This window comes from Cricetulus griseus, chromosome 3, assembly GCF_003668045.3.
Source record: "Cricetulus griseus strain 17A/GY chromosome 3, alternate assembly CriGri-PICRH-1.0, whole genome shotgun sequence".
NCBI classification, from domain to species: Eukaryota; Metazoa; Chordata; class Mammalia; order Rodentia; family Cricetidae; genus Cricetulus; species Cricetulus griseus.
In genome coordinates this window covers 241,413,957-241,435,923 of record NC_048596.1, presented here as the reverse complement: position 1 = coordinate 241,435,923, position 21,967 = coordinate 241,413,957, and the positions used below count along the sequence as shown (strand labels likewise).

Below are 21,967 nucleotides of genomic sequence, written 5' to 3'. Positions count from 1 at the left end.
GGTAGAGTAATTTTGATGACATAATTTAAATTACTTTTGCATCAAATCCATGTGACATCAATGTGAAAGGATGAAAAAGTCAAATTTCTAGACTTTGTAACACATGGAGAACAAACCATGATCATGTGAGAATTCCTTACCTCATAATCACTTTCCAAAAATTCGTGTAAGATCATTTCATAGATGAGTGGTTTCAGGACTGGGTCCCCTCTTGGTAAATAAGGACTGATTGCCTAGGGAGGAAGGGACAGAGTCCTTTCAGTAGTGGTATGACAGCTGCATCCCGAATGTGTAGACTACATAAAGTATAGTTTTAACCTTAAAAATTTAAGGGATCAGGCATAATGGAACATCCAGAAAAGATTCAAATAAATTCTATTACCTAATAGAAAGCTACAAAGTATTTTAAAGAGAGTGTATGTGTTTGTGTGTGTGTTATGTGTATGTGTGTGTCTTTATGTGTATGTGTGTGCAACAAAAGTACAAAAGTGATCTCATTAACCTTTATTCTTTTCTTCTTGATTAATTAATGAAAATCTAATAGTTATTTTATATTTCTTTTTAACTTTCCTTATATTGGATGTAATGTATCAATTAATCCTTTAAAAATTCAATCATCTTATGAAGCAACCTTGCCACAAATGTATGAAAATGCTATAACAAAGCCCATTTATTTATAAGGCAACTTTAAACAATAATGTAAATTTTAACAGTATATTCTTAATTTCATTAGAGTATTCAAAAAGCTCACAGATGATGAAAGCTTTAAAAAAAACCCTTTAAAGGAATATAAAAATGACTGGTATATATGTTGTGCCCCCGCTGAAAATATTAAAATAAAGTGGTAAAATTTCTCATCAGAGCTACAGTCAAATGTTTTCATCTGACTTCCTACACGTGACAGATTACTCAAGCACCCAGAGTGAGCTAAATGCAACAGCACTTGTCTACCATTTTTGAAGCCCCTGGTTCCAGATGAACACCACAAAAGAAAAAAAAATGAAGAATGAATGAATTCTTGAGTAAATTTAAAAAGTGTTACACTGTAAAATCTATTATACGAAATTACAACTATTCCCAAGTCACTAACAGAAAGATGAACAAGCCTATACACAGCACATGAACCACACAGGTAACATGGCAGATATGTATCCATTTGATACAAACAAATATAACAGTTAATTCTTCTTTCAAGAAAATACATACTTCCTAACTAAGAACTGCTTTGTCTCAATTTTATTCTTATTTTAATTAAGGGTTAAGATAAAATAGCTTACTTTAAGCTGTCCAATTTCTTTAAATTTGTAAACTTCATATTCCCAGAGGGCTGCATTTTTCCCAAGAATTTTCTGGCATTTTCTGGCAGCAAGAACATCCAAGGAAGAAATAAAATGTAAATAAAAATAATGAGATAATGTAAGTGGACATTTCCCCAGTCGTTTAGGTAAACCTGTCCCCAGAGCTTTGACGTGGCTCCATCTTTATCGTCAACAAACATGAAGGTGTCACCGTTACTCATCTGACTGTATATGGAGTTAACAGAAATCATGAAACTATACAAAATACTAAAGAACGAGTAGGTCTCTTTCAGAAGACTAGGAATTTCCCAACTTTGCTATTTATCCAGAAAGCACTGCTGGCTTGGACTTTCTATAGGAAAACTCACTATATCCCAAATGCCAACACCTTCCTGGTCAGATTTAAACAAGGAGGTGAAAAGGCAGACTTCAGAAAATCAGATTCCCAGCCTACCACATAATTTACAGGGCTGAATTTCAATCTCAGGGCAATAAGGGCAGGTCTGAAGGTGATCTCACAAGCTTTATCATTTCCATTTAGCTGTCACACTTTTGTGAAGAGCCATTGTCCTTCGGCTAGATGTCTTCCGAATGCATGTGTGACACAACTGGCCCTAAAACCTAGAGGGCACACAAAGTGAAAGCTGTGGGCAACTCTGCTTACTCTCTACACAGTGATGGAGAAGACATTCTAACTCATGCAGGCCAATAAGCAGTCTGCCTGCCCAATGTGTGCTGTGCTGTGAAAAGAAGGACTGGAGTTATGTTGTATGGGCTGACACTGCACTCCTGCTAATCTGGACAGTCCTTTAATTCTGTGCAGAAGGCTCATGTCTTACACCAGACCTTTTTAATTAGAAAGAATCACTTATATTTATTGTTACCATCAGCCATAAATAACTGTGAGGATGTCATTATTACCGTGCAGCCATGTCATATTCTCCTCTTGCCACCAGGTGGTTTATATATGCCAACCCAATATCCTACAGAAAGGCAAATGAAGTATATTAGTAATGCAACTAAAACAACTGAAGAGTTGTGTGTCAGTTTCTGAGCAGTCAGGGTCCTGTGAGAACTGAGGGCCCAAGTCTGTCTGTGTCATATGTCTGTGGGTGATATTACATGTCTGTGGGTGATATTACACTTTAGCACATTTATATTTAATGTACTTATTTTTGTTTTATGTAAGTTTTAATAATCAAAGTTTTAAAATTTGAACCTTGTTTTCATGTGAAAATCTAACCTATCCCCCTCAGATATGCTCTACAAAGGAAGTCATTGATACTAGAAATAGCCTAATGTTGTCACTGGATATAAAGGTTTGTTTCCATTGTCTTCTGCTAAATGTGACCTCTTACACAGAAGTCTAAGACATGTAAGGAAAATGAAGTAAATGAAGTGGCAGGTTGTGATACTAAAGGGGATATGGAAACACACAGCTAAAATCAACGGCCATGTGAGTGGCAGTATGGAAACCTAATACAGTAGAAGCTTCCATATATATATATATATATATATATATATATATATATATATATATATATATGATACAAAATTTCAAATAATAGGGGAGGCAGAGCCCTAACTGAACATCATTATCAAATGAAGTTTCTAATACCAGGAATGGGTTACATTTAATTAAGTTGGTGGCCAAAAGGGTCTTATGGGAACTCCAAATAACCCAGAGTGATGCCAAAGCTATAAGCTGCTCTCCACAAACTGGATGAAGCCAACACCTACATAACTCATTGAACACGGAGAAGTGGAGCTGGTGCCCATATAGAGCCGTTACCCCTTCTGGCTAGGGTTCTTGGTACCAAAAGGTACTCTGCACACTACCAAAGGGGAAATGTAAACCCCAAACCAGCTACAAACTCTTCAATCTACAATGGTGATCTGTCTGCAAGATGTGCTGGTAGAGTGATGGCACAAACCCTGGGAGAGTAACCAACTAATATCTGACTTGAATTAAGGCCCACTCCATGAGATGGAACCCATACTTGATGCTGCTCAAGTGACCAAGAACCTAAAACTAGACAGTTCAGGGACATAGGGCACAAGCAATGTAAATTAGAAGAACGTAGTAGTGAAATGATTCCTAATGACATTCTGCTATACTCATCTGCCACCAGAGAAGCTTCCTCCTGCAGCAGATGGGAACAAATACAGAGCCACAGCCAAACAATATGCAGAAAGTGAGAGACCTTAGAACACTCAGCCCTACATGGGATATCTCCATCAAATCCCTCTCCTCAGGGATCAGAGAACCCTGCAGAAGAGGAGGCAAAATGAGTGTAAGACGGAGTGGAAGACACCTAGAAAACAAGGCCTTCTAAACACAGCAGAGAGTTAGGCAGCATGCACAGGGACTGCACAGGTCTGTACCAGATGGGTTCCTAGAGCTGAAAGGAGAAGTGAACACATGCCACATCCCTAACCCAGAAGATATCTCCAACTGGTGACCACTTGCAAATGATAATTTTGTTCTCTCTAGGGGTGTCTAGGGAAACAAACTCCTCTCATGGGTAGGCAGCATGCCAGCAGTAGATTGCCAACAGAAAACAAACCCAATAGCATCTTTGGAGGTTCCTTTTCTCATAATGTCATGTCAGGACTTTTTTTTCTCCCTTCAGATATATATATATATATATATATATATATATATATATATATATATATATATATATATCATATATGGCTTCCAATTTTTGTGTTTTAGTGGAATTTCTGAGTGTGGGAATGAATGGGTCTCTGCATTTATACCTGTTTCTCCTGTCTTTTCTTGTGTCTTTTCCTTCTGTTTGTTTTCTCCTATTCCTATTTGTTTGTTATTGTTTTCTCTTTTTAGATTGTATTTGATTTTATCATTGTCCCTTAGATGGCTGTTTGTTTTCTAATGAGAGACAGAAAGGGGTGGGTCTGGATGGGAGTGGAAGAGGGGAGGAACTGGGAGGATAGAAAGAGGAAACCATGGCCACAATGTATTATATGAATAAAAATAATTTTCACTAAGAAATAAAATAAAACAACAAAATTAGCTCAACTGAAAAAAAAATCATACTAAAGGGAAACAGGAGATGCAAGCTTAACACCAACAGTAAAAATGAGCTCAGAAAGGCAAAGAGCCAAGCTGAGGCTACAGATGATGGAGAGAAGCTATGTGGGTGCAGAGCATCCATGTCAATTCACACATTCCACCTGGGGCATGTGACCACAGCAGGCGAGAGCAGCTTTCACCCACCATATGACTCTCATTTCATCAGAAGCTTAAGCTCTGTATACAGAACAAAACTTATGTGGTAGCTTCTACCACTGGGTGTATACAACACTTCCTCTTGGACACCAGCATTATCTCTGTATATCTTGTAAGGAGTTACATTGTGCTGGGGGAAAGTTCTATGCAGAATTAATGCAAAGGACACAATCATTTAAAGCAAATACTATCATTTTTAGACTATTAGATGACTTCTATTTGGGAAATTATATTTTCCACTTATAGTATTTTACTAAAATCAGATCTTAATATCCAAGAGGTTTTTCTATCAGTGGTTTTAATATTATATTTCTTTTTTTGTGTGTACATGTATGTATCTGTGTGGGGACTTGCATGCCACAGTAGAGGTCAATGAACATGTTGTACGAGCTGGTTCTTTCCTTCTGCCATGTGGGTCCCAGAGACTGAACTTAGGTGATTAGCCTTGTTGACAGGCACCTTTACCCACTGAACCATCTCACCGTCCCTTGTCACTCATTCTGTATACTTCTTCTTCCTCTGTACTATAAGTGCCAACTCTATTCCTTCTTTGCCCCACCAGCACAGACACTTTAAAATGTCTATCTTGCTGGGCGTGGTGGTGCATGACTTTAATACCAGTACTCTGGAGGCAGAAGCAGGCTGATCTCCATGAGTTTTAAGCCAGGCTGATCTACAGAATGAGTTCCAGGACAGACAGGGATATGCAGAGAAACTGTGTCTTGAAAAACAAAATAAAACAAAACAAATTGAAATAAAATAAAATGTCTCTGTCATGAACACTTCAAGCATCATCTGATGCTGGAGCACACTGTGTGTTTTCACAGTCCTCCGTTCAGTCTTAGTAAAGCTCTATTTTACAGCTGTCTGCTCACTTCCACTCCCTATGCCACAATGAGAATAAAAAAATAAAGAAAAATATTACCAAATTCAAGGTATTATCACCCGGTGAGCTTGTCTGGCCTTTTGATCTGCTCAGTCACGTATATAAGCATTTCATTCCCGTCTTTGGAAAGTACTTCTCTCTGAGCTCCAAGCACACAGTACCTACTGCTTCATCTCAGTTTGTCTTGTACATATTAGTCCCTAAATGACTACATTCCTGATCCTCTGTTCTCCAACACCACACACCTGCCATGGATGGCTTTGTCCAAACTCAAGGGAAAACTGATGCGTTTGCCGCTAACAGCCCTCTAGCAATTTTGACCCCAACTTCATTTACACAGCCCTGGGCAGATCTCATCTTCCTACACAAACTACACCAGGACTCCGAAGTGATCCTCATCCCAGCTGGCCTCCCTCTGATCCTTTCTCCATTAGTGTGCCATGGTTAGACTAACCTCCTGGTTAGTAACATGAGGTTAAATTCTGCACATTCCAAAAACAGAACCAAGTTTTAAGTAGTGTGCCCCTTTAGAATCAAGTCCAGCTTTACCTCTTCAGTTTCATGAATTACTATTCTCATCAGCTGTACCTAGAAATTAAAGATCTCTAGCTTTTTTTCCCTTCCCTTTACTTGTTTATTGTTTTTCTTATGTATTCTTTAGGAATTAATGCCTTGTATATGTAGTTTTACAGAGAATTTTAGGATGAACAAAATCATACAAGAAATTCGTGCTGAAACCCAACTAGCCATAAAAGGCTAAATTTCTTGTATTCATTTGTAAACAAGGGTAATGGACTCGATGTTGTATAAGGACTCTTCATATGTAGAGGATATGATTTCATGTCAGGTCTCTTCCTGCAAAATTCACTGTCACACTTAGCAGAGAAATAGGTTTCTAGACATTGTACTTTTGCAGAGTCCAAAATGTAATAACATTGTATTTGATTTCCTAGAATAGTCTCCATAACAAAATCAATTGAATTTGTTATCAAGGCCACACCAAAGCAATCTAGTTTGGAGAGACCAGTCTTGATACATTTTGTGATAATGTGATTTTACACATGATTTAAAGAGGCTTCCATACATTCAACTGGAGAGGTTTGTACTGAAAGTACATTGCCCAAATGCAGTTTTGAAATTTCCTAAAGCTACATCCTAGCAGGTGGTGAAGTCTCTTGTTTACAAGAAGAAACTTGACTCAATCAAATGCCCTCCCTCCCAGGTAAAAGAATTAGTTCAAACAAATTATGAACAGATACGAAGAACCTGCTCTTGTTCTTTTCAAATCACTGTTTCCATAAGCATTAGTAAGAACAGTTAGGTTTCAAATAATGATGCTGCACTTACCAAAATCTTATGTCTTTTAATGTTCCTTTGGCTAATTTCAGCTGCCATCAGAGCTTCCTATGATTACACAAGCATCATGATAAGGGCCATTCAAAAACAAGGAGAGAAAATGGGGGTGAATGGGAGAGAAAGCAAGTGCAGTTATAAACTATATATTACATTTTAACTTCTGAACTACTCAAATAAAACCTCATTTTCTTGTGGCCATTTCTTAAGGCACTGGAATTTTTAATGTTATGGTTGAATGAACTTCATGGAATTCAAATTTAAAGATATTCAACCAAAATGAAGACTTTCATGTTCACTTGAATTCATTCCCACATTAAGATCCTGGAACCACATTTCATAAACAAATCAAAGTAACAAAATCGTTTAGAGTTCAAGCAAAAAAGGATACCTGTCGTTCTAACTTGGATGACCCAGACAGTGTGGTGTTTGCCATTACGTTTCAATAAAGGCAAACAACATACATATGTCTTCATGTCCACAATTAAGCATATGGAAATCACATTATGTTTATATTTCCAAACACTTACCAGTATCAGTTTAACATAAATATTAACACATAAACTAATTTCATAAAATGTTAGTCTAAGGGGCTAGAGAGATGGCCCAGCAGTTAAGAGTACTTGCTTTACAATCACAAGGAGGCGAGTTCAGATTCCAATACCCAGTAACAAATCAGTGTCTCTTCAAATGCCTATAACCTCAGCTCTGAGAGTAGTGGTACCAGAGAGCTAGACTTGCTGGCTTCCAGCCTAGCAGAGAAAACTTGATCACTGGATTCAGCAAAAGACACTGCCTTGTGAAAAGAAGAGGCAGAGAGTGGTATAGGGCAGACCATACCATCTTCTGGCCTCTGTACAGATAAACAAATATAAACACCCATGCATACATGTGCATAGATCCATACAGATATACACACATATACAAATAAGGAACGAAAGAAAGAAAGAAAGAAAGAAAGAAAGGAAGGAAGGAAGGAAGGAAGGAAGGAAGGAAGGAAGGAAGGAAGGAAGAAACACTAGAATATTACTTAAGCCAACACAACATAGTAGTAGCTGTATTATATACTAGGTATTAATATATAACAACTCAACTCCACTTTACAAATTCCACACAAACTAGATACTGTTGCTTTCTGCTGATAGGCACACAAAAGCATTCAGAGTCATCCTAAGAAACGAAATATATTGGCAGCTATTACAGTTGTATAAAATGTTGCTCTAATCCTAAAATCATTCATGTTGGTACATTGTCTACTTAATCTTGTCAAAACCATGGCTTAGTGAAGTAGACAGCATCATTCCACCCAAATTAGTTCAAACCATTCTAAGTAAGAATAAACCTGGTATCTTTCCCTTATACACAAAATAAGGATAAGATGAGCAATTTTATACACATATTCAAAGAGAAAAACTCTGAAAAACTTATTCTACTTTGATTGCTTCAGGAAAATTATCATAAAAGCTTTAGTACATTAGCTCTGTTTGACTCCCCCTTCTCTGAACCAATCATGCTTCCCCAACCCACGCCTCAACAGAAAAGCTGATCAACCGGACTGCATGCTTTTTGTTCTCTGATTTCTGAGAGAGAGAGACTATTTTTAGTTTGGAGCACACTAGCTCAATATGAAAGATTTACTATAAGAATCTTTTCTCTTTCTATGTTCAGACAAGTCAATACTTTTAAGAAAGTAAAATCAAAACTACTTCATATTTCTTCTTCTCAAGGAGCCAGTCGATATGATCATCCTGGTCTCGTTCCTTGGCTACGACAACGTCTCTTGGACTCACAATGTAGAAAAGTGATTCCCCTTCAGAGTATTCTAGAAGGCAGGAGAGAGAGAGCAGCTTGGGTGACTCGATATTACAAAGTGGCAATAGTTTCAGGGGATATAATTAGCCTATGATTTCAGACTCAACAGTCAATTATCTTATCTACCTCTGCAGCCAAGTGTGCTTGACTCTCTGGAAAGTCAAGGAGGGTGAGAATGGCGCATGTAATGCTCTTGAATGCAGCACAGTGTAAAACTATTCAACAGAAGGAAGGAGAAAGGGCTAGAAGACAAGACTATAAACAAACTAACCAATACAAATAAGGCAGGCTTAAAACCCTAAGTTTAACACATTTACATTGCTATTCTACTCTTACAGAACAATTACATCCCAGTCAACGATAAATGTTCCCTCTTCACTAGAGTCAAGGCCATCTAATGCATAAATGACAGATGCATTCAGGCCAGATACACAGATACACAGTATTTCTGAGTCTAGAACTCCAGCTTTCACTGGCAGAGGCTAGCCTAGGTAGTCTCTAAAGTCCTGTAGGCACCTATATTTAAATTTTCCATGGGTGAGCTGAATAGAAGGGCAACAGGATAAGTATTAGAAAGAACATGAGCAGATCTCTGTTGTCTCACCTAAATGATAATCCCTACATTCATTCTCCTGAAAGCCTCTGACTGTCAGAGCATCAGATGAGATCTCTTCACAAGTCTCTGGAAGTGGCTGGATGATGTCCAGTCTAGGCCTGGCACAGTATTCTCTTTCCTAGAGGGAAAATGATAGAGAATGCTCATTTTACTAATGTTTCTGTAGATTACACAAATGAACATGCTATCCATACTTGCTTTGAATTTATCATTTCAGTACAAACAAGTCATTCTAAATACTTGCCACAAATAGCCACCTAATCCTGTCTTATTTTGTGAGTTTGTCTTTTTTTTTTTTTTTTTTTTTTTAGTTAACTATCCAGAATTATGACATTTATGAAGTGCACAATTACAGAATCCAATCCAAAAGCAGTGGCGGCCGTTGAGAATCTGTATCACTTGATAGCATTTAGAATCACCACAGAAGCACATTTCTGGGTACGTGTATGAAGATATATCCAAAAGCGTTAAAGTGAGCAAGGAAGAGTTCCCTACTCCAATGCAAGCTGCACCATCCCATGTTCTGAGTCCTGGGCTAAAAGGAGGAGGCAAGTCAAGCTCCCTGTTTCTGGACTGTGGATGTGATGTGATCATCTTCCGCCACGAGTCCCTCTCCAAGACACGTCATACTGTCAAAATGTGAGACTACATAAATGCCTCCTTCCTTAAGTTGCTTTTACCTGGTCTTTCATCACAGCAGTGAGAAAAGTAATGAATCTATGGCCTAACACCAACAAACACAGCTTCATTCCAGCTCGTCTACACAATTATGAAGCAAGGTAAAACAGTGTTATAAAGGACTTCATGATCCAAATCACGGCTAATATGAGGAAACTTACTCATAGTGCCAAAAGGCCATAGATTAAAATCCATCTCTAAACCAAGTCTTGCTGAGCCAGTGGAATTACCTAAGTTTACATCGCCATGTATGGAACACCTTAGTCACAGACGGCTGCTGAGTACAGGCAATGTGTCTAATGTGACCAGGGAACTAAATTGTTAATTTTATTTTACTATAATTAGCTTAAGTTTAAGCAGTATAAATAGCCAGTGACTATAGTTTCTGAAAGTGAAGCTCTAGGTCATGGCAGAGTGAAAGATGAGCTGACATTTCTGAGGAACGAGGGTAATGATACACAGATCACTCACTGGGTTCTCAAATGAAACCTGGGAAATAATCAAGCATTATTATTCTCAATCACATAGACTGATGGCTAAAATAATTAAGATTAAAATGAGAGAAGTCAATGGTAAGGCTAGGATGTCTGGAAAAACTGAGACATGGTCAACATTGGACTTCTGGATCAAATGGATTGTGCTTTAGTTTTTGTGTTTTGGGGATATGGGCATTGCAGGCATGAAGCCCACATGTCATCAACCCGCAAAGGAGCAATAGAGAATACATGTGGATTCTGGTATGGAGTGAGAAGGTGAGAAAAACAAAGCAGAAAATAACAAAAACCAAAAGTTCACATAAAACAGTGGAATGTGGATTTCTGAGTACCTTTGTACTCAGGAGCCATTATACCAGCTTTATAGCTCACAATGGGGCTATAGCGACTGACAACCTATTGCAATAAAAAACCATAAGGAATATGCATCATAATTTATCATATCTTTGAAAATAAATGAAAAAAGGAATCTTAACTTTTAACCAAAAAGTGGGGGTGATAGACAAGAATATTTTTAAATAGCTGCAATGAAAGTGATTTAAAAATCAAAATCATGACAAGATGGAAAACATTTGAACCTTCCTAGATCATGTATGAAGCTTTGAGGGCTAGGAATGTAGCTCAGTGACAGGGCACCTGCTAAGTATTTGGGGGACCCTGTGGTTTGATCATTAGCACTGGATTAGGAAAGAAGGAAAATTCTTTTATATGTGTTGAGAGATATGTACCAATGTGATCCCTGACACGTTACAGTCCCTGCTTGGGGTCCGATGGTCCATGTTCTTGTCTACGAGTTTCTCAAGAGCAACAATTTAGTTTTATCACCGTCCACTAGTACTTTGGAAAAATTCAATTCTTAAAACGTGCTTTTTTCATAAAATAAGAAAAGCAAAGAATTGGGGAACAGACTTCTGAACTATAGGATATATTAACTGGATAGAATATCCAGCACACAGCTACTAAATATGGTCACAATGAAAGCCACACCCACAGGAAGACAGTGAAATAATGTGTAGAAGAATAGAGGCACACACAAAAGGAGCAGTAACTGCCTCAGAGCAGAGCATCACATGAAAACACATGAGAGAATTAATGAAAAGCCAAAGGAAACAGCCAATGAAAACCTAATAGAAACTGATTTTCAGTATGAAAAAAGAAATTGGGTAATGGTATGCCCAAAGCTGACTGCTATTCTTCTGCTGGAGTTTTAGTCACTTCTTCCATATTTAAGAACTGAGAGCACATACTGATGTTAATAAAGTGAGTCCCCATACACCAGCACACTGCTGTCTCCTAAGCTCTTCCTTCTCCTTCAAAAAACCATCTGATCTGCCCTGTGAGGACGGCCTTCCTTTGGTTTTCTCCTTTCCTATACTCTTTATTAACACAGGCTTCCCTTTTTCTTTTTCCTTTTTACTTTTTTTGATCAGTTTATTAGCCTTTCCCTTTTCCAATTTTATTGCTTCTTCCCTTGTTTTGTTCAATCACATCCTCAATCTGCCCCACATTCCTCATCAAAAAGCACTGTTCTTACTCCCCCAGGAGCCTCTGCTTTTCTGTATTTTCAAAAAATAAATAAAATAATAATAAACTGATGTCCTGCAATAGGGCTAGAAGCCAACCCTATTGATTTTAGGAGGTTTGTGGGTTCACTTAAGTCTACAGCATTTCATTGCCTAGCAACATGGGCACCCAGAGCTTCAGTTACTATAGTGATGGCTTCCTAATGCAAGTTTTCTCTCAGAGAAAGGCTCAAGTGCAGCCACTACTTCACAACAAGGGCTCCCTGGGTTTTTCTGCCCCATTTTATTCCTTGCCATTTGAGAGAGAGAGAGAGAGAGAGAGAGAGAGAGAGAGAGAGAGAGAGAGAGAGCATACAAACAGGGAGAGTACACTCCACCTGCCTGATTACTGTGAAGGGCTAGAGAATCAATTGCAATTTCTTTTATATACAGCACCCAAAAGGAAATCCTTTACAACAATCTCTCCTTGCTCAAGCCTTGAAGCTGCCCCTCTCCCATTCCAGGCAGGGTCCTGAACTCTTAACAATAAGCAGGCTGGGAATGGCACTGTTCTGGGCTTTAGAGGGAGCCTGGGTGTCATTAAATCCCAGCTGAGAGCTTCATTCCAATGTCATGAGAACAAAATTTGGTTTTAGCTGCTGTTTTCTGTTTGCAACACATTTCAATGTCTATAATCTGCACTGACAAGTGAGTGAGTAACAATCCTAGGAATTGAGCTACTTAGAATCATCAGGCCACTGGGAGGTAAACAAATATGTTTGGACTCTAGAAAAGAAGAAGCTGCCCTTTCAGTAATTCTCTCTGACCACTGAATCCCTGTTGTTGCAGTGACCAGCTTCATTGCTGTCATCTCTGCTAATGCAATGTCAGCTTAGTTTCTTTGTCTTTCAGCATGAGGGATCCTTTATTTCTTTCAACTAAAATATCAAGTGACTGATGAAAAAGAAAAAAAAAGAAGCAAAAAGAATAAAGGGCTCATTTCTTTGTGCAGCAAAGGGAAAAAGGCAGGCAATGAGTGTGACTTCTGAAGGTAAATATGTTAGTCTGCAGGGTAATTTCTGCTGGGCTTATTTCATAGGTCAAAAAGTTCTGGTTGGATTATAGCAATCTCCTCTGACAGGCATCCTGACCTGGGTGTGATGCTAAAAGCCAACTCCTCTATATCCCTCTGTACCTGGGGAGAAGATAATTACCGTTTTTTCTGAAACCTCCTTTACGTAGGAAAGTACAACAAGCTGATCACAGAGAGGTGCAAGTCCACTAATGTAGAATTCAGTTTCAAACTGAGACACTGCAAACAAAAGGCAGAAAGGATTCACCATTAAATGGAGCAAAAAAGGTGCACATGACTGCAAAGACACACCAACTGTGAATGCTACAATGCATTTAAAAATGTTTAAAATGGAAATAAATGCTCAATCCCCTGATGTGATTATTACACATTGTGTATGTGCTGAATTATGATACTACACTAAATATGTGCCGTAGTATGTCTCAAGTTAAAGTATTTCCACTGCATAGCACTCGAAGTGCTTTACAACGATCCATGCAAGGAAAGACATGCAGCATGTAAAACTGAAAGTTGACATCAAGACAAAAATGAACCCCGAGTGTGTGACTCCATTGGGCCGGGTAACTTCATGATGTTGGTACATCACATGAAGACTCTTTAAAACAATGAAACCTAACATTAACTATCTTTAATAACAAAACTATACTTAATAACAACATTGATTTTAACAAGTGGCTTAGTTTAGGTTTTTCTTTCTTAAAGGTGAAGTGCAGTGGTACAAACAGTTAAAGTTATGCTTTCGTTACTATAAAACATTACTTTGTTTTTGGCTTTAGACATTCTATGTAAACAACTTTGCATACTTACTTTTGTAACTTATATACAGAGAAAAATAATAAACTTCCAAAATAGTGTACTTAAAATTTAAGAAGAAATATTATTAGTATAAATATTATTAAGAAGTATTAATGTACTTTAAAAAGTATTATTATACGTTAAGAAGTATGCACACTAAGGAGATGGTTCAGTGTGTAAGACTCTGCAAGCATGAGGACTGGAGTCTGAATCCCCAGCACCCACATAAGAAGTCAGGCATGGACACCTGCATCTACAGTCCCCAAAGCTCACTGGCCAGTCAGATTAACTGAAATAATAGCTTCTTGTTCTTTAGAGACCCTATCTCAAGGCAACATGGCAGTGACAGAGGAAGCCACCCTCTCCTGGCTCCCCAGGTTCCAACACAGGTGGATACTCTCACACAATCAAAAGTAACCACCACATACACACAAAGTAGAGCCAGGCCTGGTGGTGGCACTCTCCATTTCCAACTCTCTACAGGCTGAAGAAAAAAGATCACAAGTTCCAAGAATGTTGTGGTTACAACATGAATTCAAGGCCAGTTCGGGTATCTTTGAGTTTGTTTCAAGGTAAAACATAAGAAGAGGGCTAAGGACACTGCTCAGTGGTAGACTGCTTGTCTAACATGCATGAGGGAGTGTGTCTAATCCCCAGTACTGGGAGGAAGGGTAAGTGCACTTATTCCACAGGGAAAATACAAATGCTCCTATGCCCGATTCTGATGACTCCATGATGCACACTAGAAATCAGCAGCATTTAAAAAGACTGAGTTTTGCAGTGGGGCTCACACATGCATGAACTCTCATTTGGACTTATCCCAGAGTTTCTTAATTCAGACTATCTCCAATGTTCTGGCTATTTGCTGCACTTCCAGTAAATATCTACGATGAACATACTTTTCTTTTCCTGAGTTAGGAGAACTTGGTCTGTCATGCTGAAAACAATACCAAATGCTTGTGTACTTTGGAAATCTGGGTCATAACTTTTCGCTGAACTGGACTTCAAGTTACTTTAGTCAATGTGTAAACTTCTCTCACTTGAGAAGAAGAAATAATAGATAAAACCTAAAATATAGACCCTAAAATATAGACAGAATGAGGGGCCAAAGAACTTTTCTTCCTCCTGTCTCTTTCCTTGTTCACCACAGTTCCTTGATTTTCTAGTCCATGTTTATCTTTAGAACCATCTTCATATTCTAAATTCTATACTAAAAACAGCTGACGAAAAAATTACTAACATAGCCGGGCGTTGGTGGCGCACGCCTTTAATCCCAGCACTCGGGAGGCAGAGTTCGAGGCCAGCCTGGTCTCCAGAGTGAGTGCCAGGATAGGCTCCAAAGCTACACAGAGAAACCCTGTCTCGAAAAACCAAAAAAAAAAAAAAATTACAAACATAAACTTTAAAATAGGCAAGATTTGGAGACAGGGTCATATATTGCCTTGGTCGGCTTTGAATTTGCTCCACAGCTGACAATGATTTGAACTCTGCTCTTACTGCCTCTACCTCCTAAATGCTGGATCACAGGTGTGTCACCATTCCAAGGTATGGAGGATAGTGCCTTGTCTTATGCCTTGTCACTGACTGGATGATAGAACTGGACATGTCCTGATACAAGGCCAACGGCAGGTGCTTAGGACTTATCCCTGTCACTAACATTTTCTTTCCATTTTGTAAGCTTGAGCTGAGTATCATAAAAACAGCTTTGATAACAAGGTAACATGAGCAATGGTCACAAATAAGCTTATTTAAGAGCCATGTCCACCTCAGTCACAGTGTGGAGAAGGGAATGCCCAGTGTAGACAGGGTGGGGTCTCTAGAGATGCTTGAAGTGCAGGATGTGTGTGGGGGGGCATGAGAGAGGGCAGTGTGCAGATGAACTAGATGGGTCAACACTGGGATCATCTATGGAGAAGGTGGCAATCTCATCCACCTAGACATAAGCAAAATAACAATAGAGTTTGGTGATCATTATTCTAACTATTCTGGCATAAAAGGAGTTGAGTTCTGTCTTACTAAATCATATTTCATCACTGAAGTGATACTATACAGTTTCCTTGTCAACAGTTTGGGCAAAGAACGATAATCAAGAAATGCCACAGAAACCATTCTCATGAGGGCCAGGAGGAGGCCTCTTTGTGCTTGTGTGCTGAGTGCACCCAAGGGAAAACAGCAGCTAAGCACAAAGGAGTGGTGGATAATGAGGCATGGTACTGTCCTCTCTGGAGATCACATGGCCTGCCCAGACTAACTGAAAGGTAGTATGAGGCAATGTCTCGGAATGGTACCTAAATTTACATCAAGGCCTGTTTTTTTTTTAAAAAATGACTTATTAATACAGAACAGAGAAATTAGGACAGCATCCTGTGCAAATCTTCACTCCACATCCTGATTTCCTTAGTCTACAATGCTTACATAAATAACATAGAGATTTCATGGCCTTTAAGAACATAGATAGAAACAGTAATGTGTTCTTGAAAAAACAAGAGAAGACTGCAGAAATGCATTTGAGATTCAGGTAGTAAATGTATAGTTATAGACACTAAACTATCAGACGGACAACTGTATATGATGATCACTTTGACAGAATAATAAGGAAGAAATATGCTACTAAAACTAATAGTCAAGACTTCAGAAATCCAGGAGTTATCAACACCTAGATAAAACAAAACATTCTTTGTGTTGAATCATTCCCTTTCACCACCCATACCCTTCTTAGAGAAACAAACTGCAATGATAGCAACACTCAGTATGGCCCACAATAGAGTTCTAACTGTTGTTACCTTAGCTGTGGCTACTGTGCCATCCAGTAAATCCTCTCCCTTAATACACATGAATAGAGAGATGTCAAAAATAAAGAACAAAAAGCCCTCAGTTCTAATCTGAGTTGTTAGTGTGTGAAGTTGCCTGCAGCTACTGTGCCTTAAAACATCACAGACAGAACCTTGCTTTTCCTTTATTCTCCTTAAGGCAACAAGAGTGTTTGCAGATCTAAAAAGTACTATTTATTTTTCATATTAATGCTATGATAAAGAAGGGATGGCTAGAAACCATGGCACCAGAATAAATGTATGTTCAAGGAATAAAAATTATTTCTACTGACATAAATGAAGAAATGTTGAATTATTGTGTTTATTCTTCAAAGCAACATACATAAAATAGAAACTATTTATTGACTAGCTTTGCAAAATATTTTATAGCAATTATAGGCTTTACATTTCAAAATAACAGTGGCCAATGAAGTTTTCCTTTCCTGATATTCCATTCTATATTATAGAACAATGAAGATTTTAATAATTTAATAAGTCTTGTGTTTCCTAAGGGAAAACAAGTTTGAAACAGGTAGATTAACAAAACTAATTAGACAGAAGCTCACATTTAAATGGATTATTGGGAAAAGATAAATCTCAAAGAAACAAAAAACAAACTGTTGGGTTATACAGAGCACAAAAGAGAAACCAAAGGCTGAGAGAAAACTAGTTTCTAGGAGTCACAGAAGACAGAACCTACACTGGAGATCAAGGCCATCTAGAAAGTGAAGAGAAGGTTCTGGGGTCCTGAGGCAGGGTTCTGTGTTTCCACAGACAGTGTTTTGCTGAAGAACACCAGTTCTGGTGGGAACTGCAGCTGTGGCATGGTCTCCGCATCCTGACACAGTTTCGAAGGCCTCCACACTCTAGTGTCCTAAGGAAGCAGCGTCTGTAGACATGCTGTAAGAATCGGTGTACTGAAACCCACTGAAGGTCAGCAAGTGCACTAAAGTGTCTTCAGAGGAAAGCAAATGTCAGAATTTGATGCCTGCCTTTTCCAAGGTAGACAGATGGCACACTGAACAATGTATGTGGGAACACAGAGAACTATAAGCTAAATGTATACCAAGAACAACAGTTGAAGACTTGGGATTTTGTGATCAGAGTGCCCTGCCCTTCTCTAGAATTTTCTGTGATGCTTTAAGGTCAAACACACTGAAGGGCACAGAAGCTACACTGGTCCCTCTTTATCCCTTTGCCCTCCACAAATGCCAATTTATAAGGAAGAGCAGTTATCTACAACTTCTCACATTCCATTCTAGACCCTTTCAGGCAGTCTTGTGGCAAGGGACTCCTTCCCTTAGCCAGCAAGCAAAAGCAGGAACAACCATATGCAGAGTTTTCAGTAAGTCTGGATACTCAGTTGGCATGCTTTTGTAATCAACATTTCAATAGCCTCAGGAATTACTTTAAAGCAGACACAATGAAGTAAAAAGTGGCATGATGCTTCATATCAGCAAATATAGACCTGATACATGGCGTGAAAATTAAAGAGACTAGCTAACACACAAAATAAAAACATTCAAGCAAACAGCCAATAGTATACACAGGTCAGAAACCATTTAAGGCAACTTGGGTTTCAATTTAATTTTCTATTCTCTAATTGCTATCTGTTACATTAATCTTTCATGTATTAAACTTCAGCCCCCCGATGAAGCCAGTGATGAGGACATTTTATTAGTGACAGCATTCAAGCTTAGATAAAAGGAAGAGGAATGGTCAAGGCATGGTAGGTAAAAATCTCTTAACTAAATGGTTATTCTTCGTGTTCTGAGTATAAAATTACCTCAGTGCATCAGCCAAACTCAAATCAAGTACTAAATAACAGGGGCTCTCCACCTTCTGAAAAGGAGGACAGAGTCACAGTCTGCCCTGGCTCCCAGTCCTTCGAAATAACTCTGCAGACTACTCAAGGCAGGTATGCTGTAGAAATGCCCTAACACCAAGCATGCACAATGGTAGGTTGCTGATCTAAGAATAAACATACATACATACAATTTCCATTTCTCTAAGTGAGCTACTTCTCTGAACCAAAAACTTCCTACATTTCCATCACATTCAGTTGTTCAGGGAATAGATACATAGCATTGCCACTGACCTGTGCAGGGGTCTGTGCATGCTGAGAAATTCCTACCCAGTGGTTTGGACCTACATGTCAGAACTAGGTGGTCCTTCCCCAGGTCCCTTTGGCTGTGAAGTAGGGCTACAGAAGGCCAAGGAGGCAATATTGGGAGCACCGCTTTTCCATATGAGATTCTGGTTCCTTCTGCTGTTCCTTATCTGCTTTATGTTTTTGAGACAGTGCCTTACTGTGTAGTCAGGCTGGCCTTGAGTTCACTAGGAAAACCCAGGGTGACCTCAAACTTGTGTCAGTCTTCCTGTCTTAGGCTCTAAGTGTTGGGATTACAGGTGGGAGCTACATCTGGCTACAGAATGACTGCCAACAGGAATGCCTGAGTTAAAGTGCTTTTGCTGAGGAATAGGACAGTCTTGAGTAGGTTACATAGGCCCCTCTGCTCAACATATTTATATATAAAATGGAAATACTACCACCTACCCATGGAATACTGTACATTGAATAACATTCTATTTGTGATGTATTTAGCATTCTGCCTAGTGGCTACTGTTATGAAAGAAACAAAATATGTTATTGCAGGTGGTGTGTGTGTGTGTGTGTGTGTGTGTGTGTGTGTGTGTGTGTGTGTATGTGTATGTTCAGTTTTGGCTTCACCACTTTCTGCCTTATGTTCCTGAGACAGAGTCTCTCAGTAACCCTAGAGTTAGGCTAGCAGCCAGCAAACCCCAGACATCCTCCTGCTTCTATCCCTGATACCACCAGGGCTATGGCATGACATGGCCCAGTCCACATTTCTACATGAGTTCTGGTGATGTCAATTCAGATATTTCTGCTTACACAGCAAGTATCTTGCCAACTTGGCTATTTTCCCAGCCTCATGCTTCAGGTTTTCTATGATCCCACTATTAACAACAAATATCCTAATTCATAACACCATATGTAAGTCTATCATACCAAGGATAAAAACAATTCCTAACAGAGCTAATGTAGTCACACATAGTGTTATGCTGTTCACCGCTAACTGCTTTTTCATATTAAATTCATTTCATAATGAAGTACTAGGGAAAAATCCAATGCAAGACAGGAAGGTAAACTGAACATAAAAACAGTAAGTTGAACAGAAAACTATACAAAAGCCAAATTCTCAACTACAAACACATGGTAAGATACTTCCACCTGACGTGGTCTCCTCTGAGACTTTTACTAGGAGGAGAAACTAAGTCACCTGTGTGCAAAGAGAACTATCTCACTACTATAATCTGGATATCAAAATTAAAACGATGGCAAGCATATGAAGAGAGTCACCTAGATCTAAGAATTATCCCACAGCTCTTTTAACCATGTAAGCAGAGCTTCCATTCCAGGTCGCTGAGTTCCAAATCAATCACAAAGCTGAAAGCATGATGACATGCTAAGTTTTACGTCCACAATGCATGACCAGCTGCAAACAATGGTGGTGTATTATTAAAGGGAGAGTAATGTGGATTCTCTTCTCTTCCTCTTTATCCCGGGTTTCTGACAGCCTGTGTAGATCTTCATGTAGATGAGTATCTCAACTGTCTTGTTAACTTTCCATATGCAATCAAGACAAGGAAGTCAGGGACTAATTTCTTGCATGTAAGTCATCTGTTGCTGGCAGTAGACATCAGAAGATGATTAAAATGTCACTAATCGAAGAAGCATGATCTCTCCAACTGCCACTCCATAAAGACTCTGATGCTAGGGAATCTTGAGAGCATAAAGGAGAACCAAGTTGAAGTGAGCAGTGTAGGCATAGAGCTTAACTTTTAGCAACATAACCTAGAAGAGACAGGGCATCAAAAGTCCTCTGCACCACGTGAAGCTCTTCATGGCAGTAACTGGGCAGAAGCCTTATTTTTTTATCATTATTGTTTTTCATTTATAAGAAATAATAACTGGAGAAGAAACTTTTGCTTGCCTTTGTGATTGTGACTTATAAACATCTGGCTTCTGACAAATTCACTCTCACAGATTTTTTTTTTTAAATGTCAATGTCATTGTCATGCCAATGAAGGAGAATGGCTCACTATTCAGGGATAAAGCAATGTTATATTTTAAAAATTGGTGGGAAGGGAGGTCATGCCATACAAAAGGGCTCACATGGGAAGTTTATTGGAAGAGGAGAGAGAAGGGGCAGAGAAGGAGGCAGAGAGGGAGGCTCAGAGACCAGTCCCTGGGGACAAGAGTGGCCGAAGAGAGAGAGATGGGAGGTAGGCAATGCCAGCCTTTTATTTGCAAGACAATTTTTCATTTATTTTTTTTTCAATTTTACATACTAACCCCAGTTCCTCTCCCTCCCTTTCTTCTTGCCCCTACCTCCCCTCATCCCACCCCCACCTACTCCTCTGAGAGGGTAAGGTCTCCCTTGGGGACTCAACAAAGTATAGTATAAGCCTCTCCACCTTGTATTAAGGCTGAGCAAGGTATCCCACCATAGGGAATGGGCTCCAAAACCCCATTCATGTACCCAGGATAAGTACTGGTCCCACTGCCAGCCCCCCTCCCTAACAGACCAAGTCCCATAACTGTTACCCCACGTTCGGAAGGCTTTGGTCCCATGCAGGTTCCCCAGCTGTCAGTCCAGAGTCTGTGAGCTCCCATTAGCTCGGGTCAGCTGTATCTGTGGTTTTCCCAATCATGATCTTGACCCCTCTTGCTCATATGATCCCTCCTCCCTCTCTTCAATCGAACTCCAGGAGCTCAGCCCAGTGCTGGGCTGTGGATCACTGTATCTGCTTCCATCAGTTACTGGATGTAGGTTCTATTATGGCAATTAAGGTAGTCACTAATCTGATTATAGGGGAAGGCCAGTTCAGGCACCCTCTCCACTACTGATAGGAGTCTTAGCTGGGGTCATCCTTGTGGATTCCTGGGAATTTCCCTAGCACCTGGTTTCTCCCTAACCCCATAATGGCTCCCTCTATCAAGACGTCTCTTTCACTGCTCCCCCTCTCCACCCCTCCCCCAACTTGGCCATCTCCAGCCTTCATGTTCCCATCCCCCATCCCCCTTTCTACTCCTCTTCATACTTTACCCAGGAGATCTTAACTATTTCCCTTTCTTGGGGCCCTCCATGTGTGTTACTCTTAGGGTCCTCCTTTTTACCTAGCTTCTTTGAGGTTGTAAATTGTAGCCTGGTTATCCTTTGCTTTATGCCTAATATCCATTTATGAGTGAGTACATACTGTGTTTGTCTTTCTCGGTCTGGGTTACCTCACTAGGGATGGTTTGCTTCTAGTTCCATTTAACTGAAAATTTCAAGATATCATTATCTTTTAG

At 39.3% G+C, this 21,967-nt stretch overlaps 1 protein-coding gene across 1 annotated transcript in view; it reads right to left on the bottom strand.

The window, feature by feature from the left end:
* The window catches only part of Vps41 (VPS41 subunit of HOPS complex), a 149,243-nt gene that overhangs the window by 31,166 nt on the left and 96,110 nt on the right, over positions 1-21,967 (bottom strand). The window contains exons 11-17 of the mRNA XM_027409382.1: positions 13,107-13,204; positions 9,207-9,336; positions 8,497-8,612; positions 6,785-6,841; positions 2,220-2,281; positions 1,278-1,359; positions 141-233 (exon numbers count right to left, since the gene is read on the bottom strand). Coding sequence (XP_027265183.1) covers positions 141-233; positions 1,278-1,359; positions 2,220-2,281; positions 6,785-6,841; positions 8,497-8,612; positions 9,207-9,336; positions 13,107-13,204 — 638 coding nt within the window. The remainder of the gene's footprint in view (positions 1-140; positions 234-1,277; positions 1,360-2,219; positions 2,282-6,784; positions 6,842-8,496; positions 8,613-9,206; positions 9,337-13,106; positions 13,205-21,967) is intronic.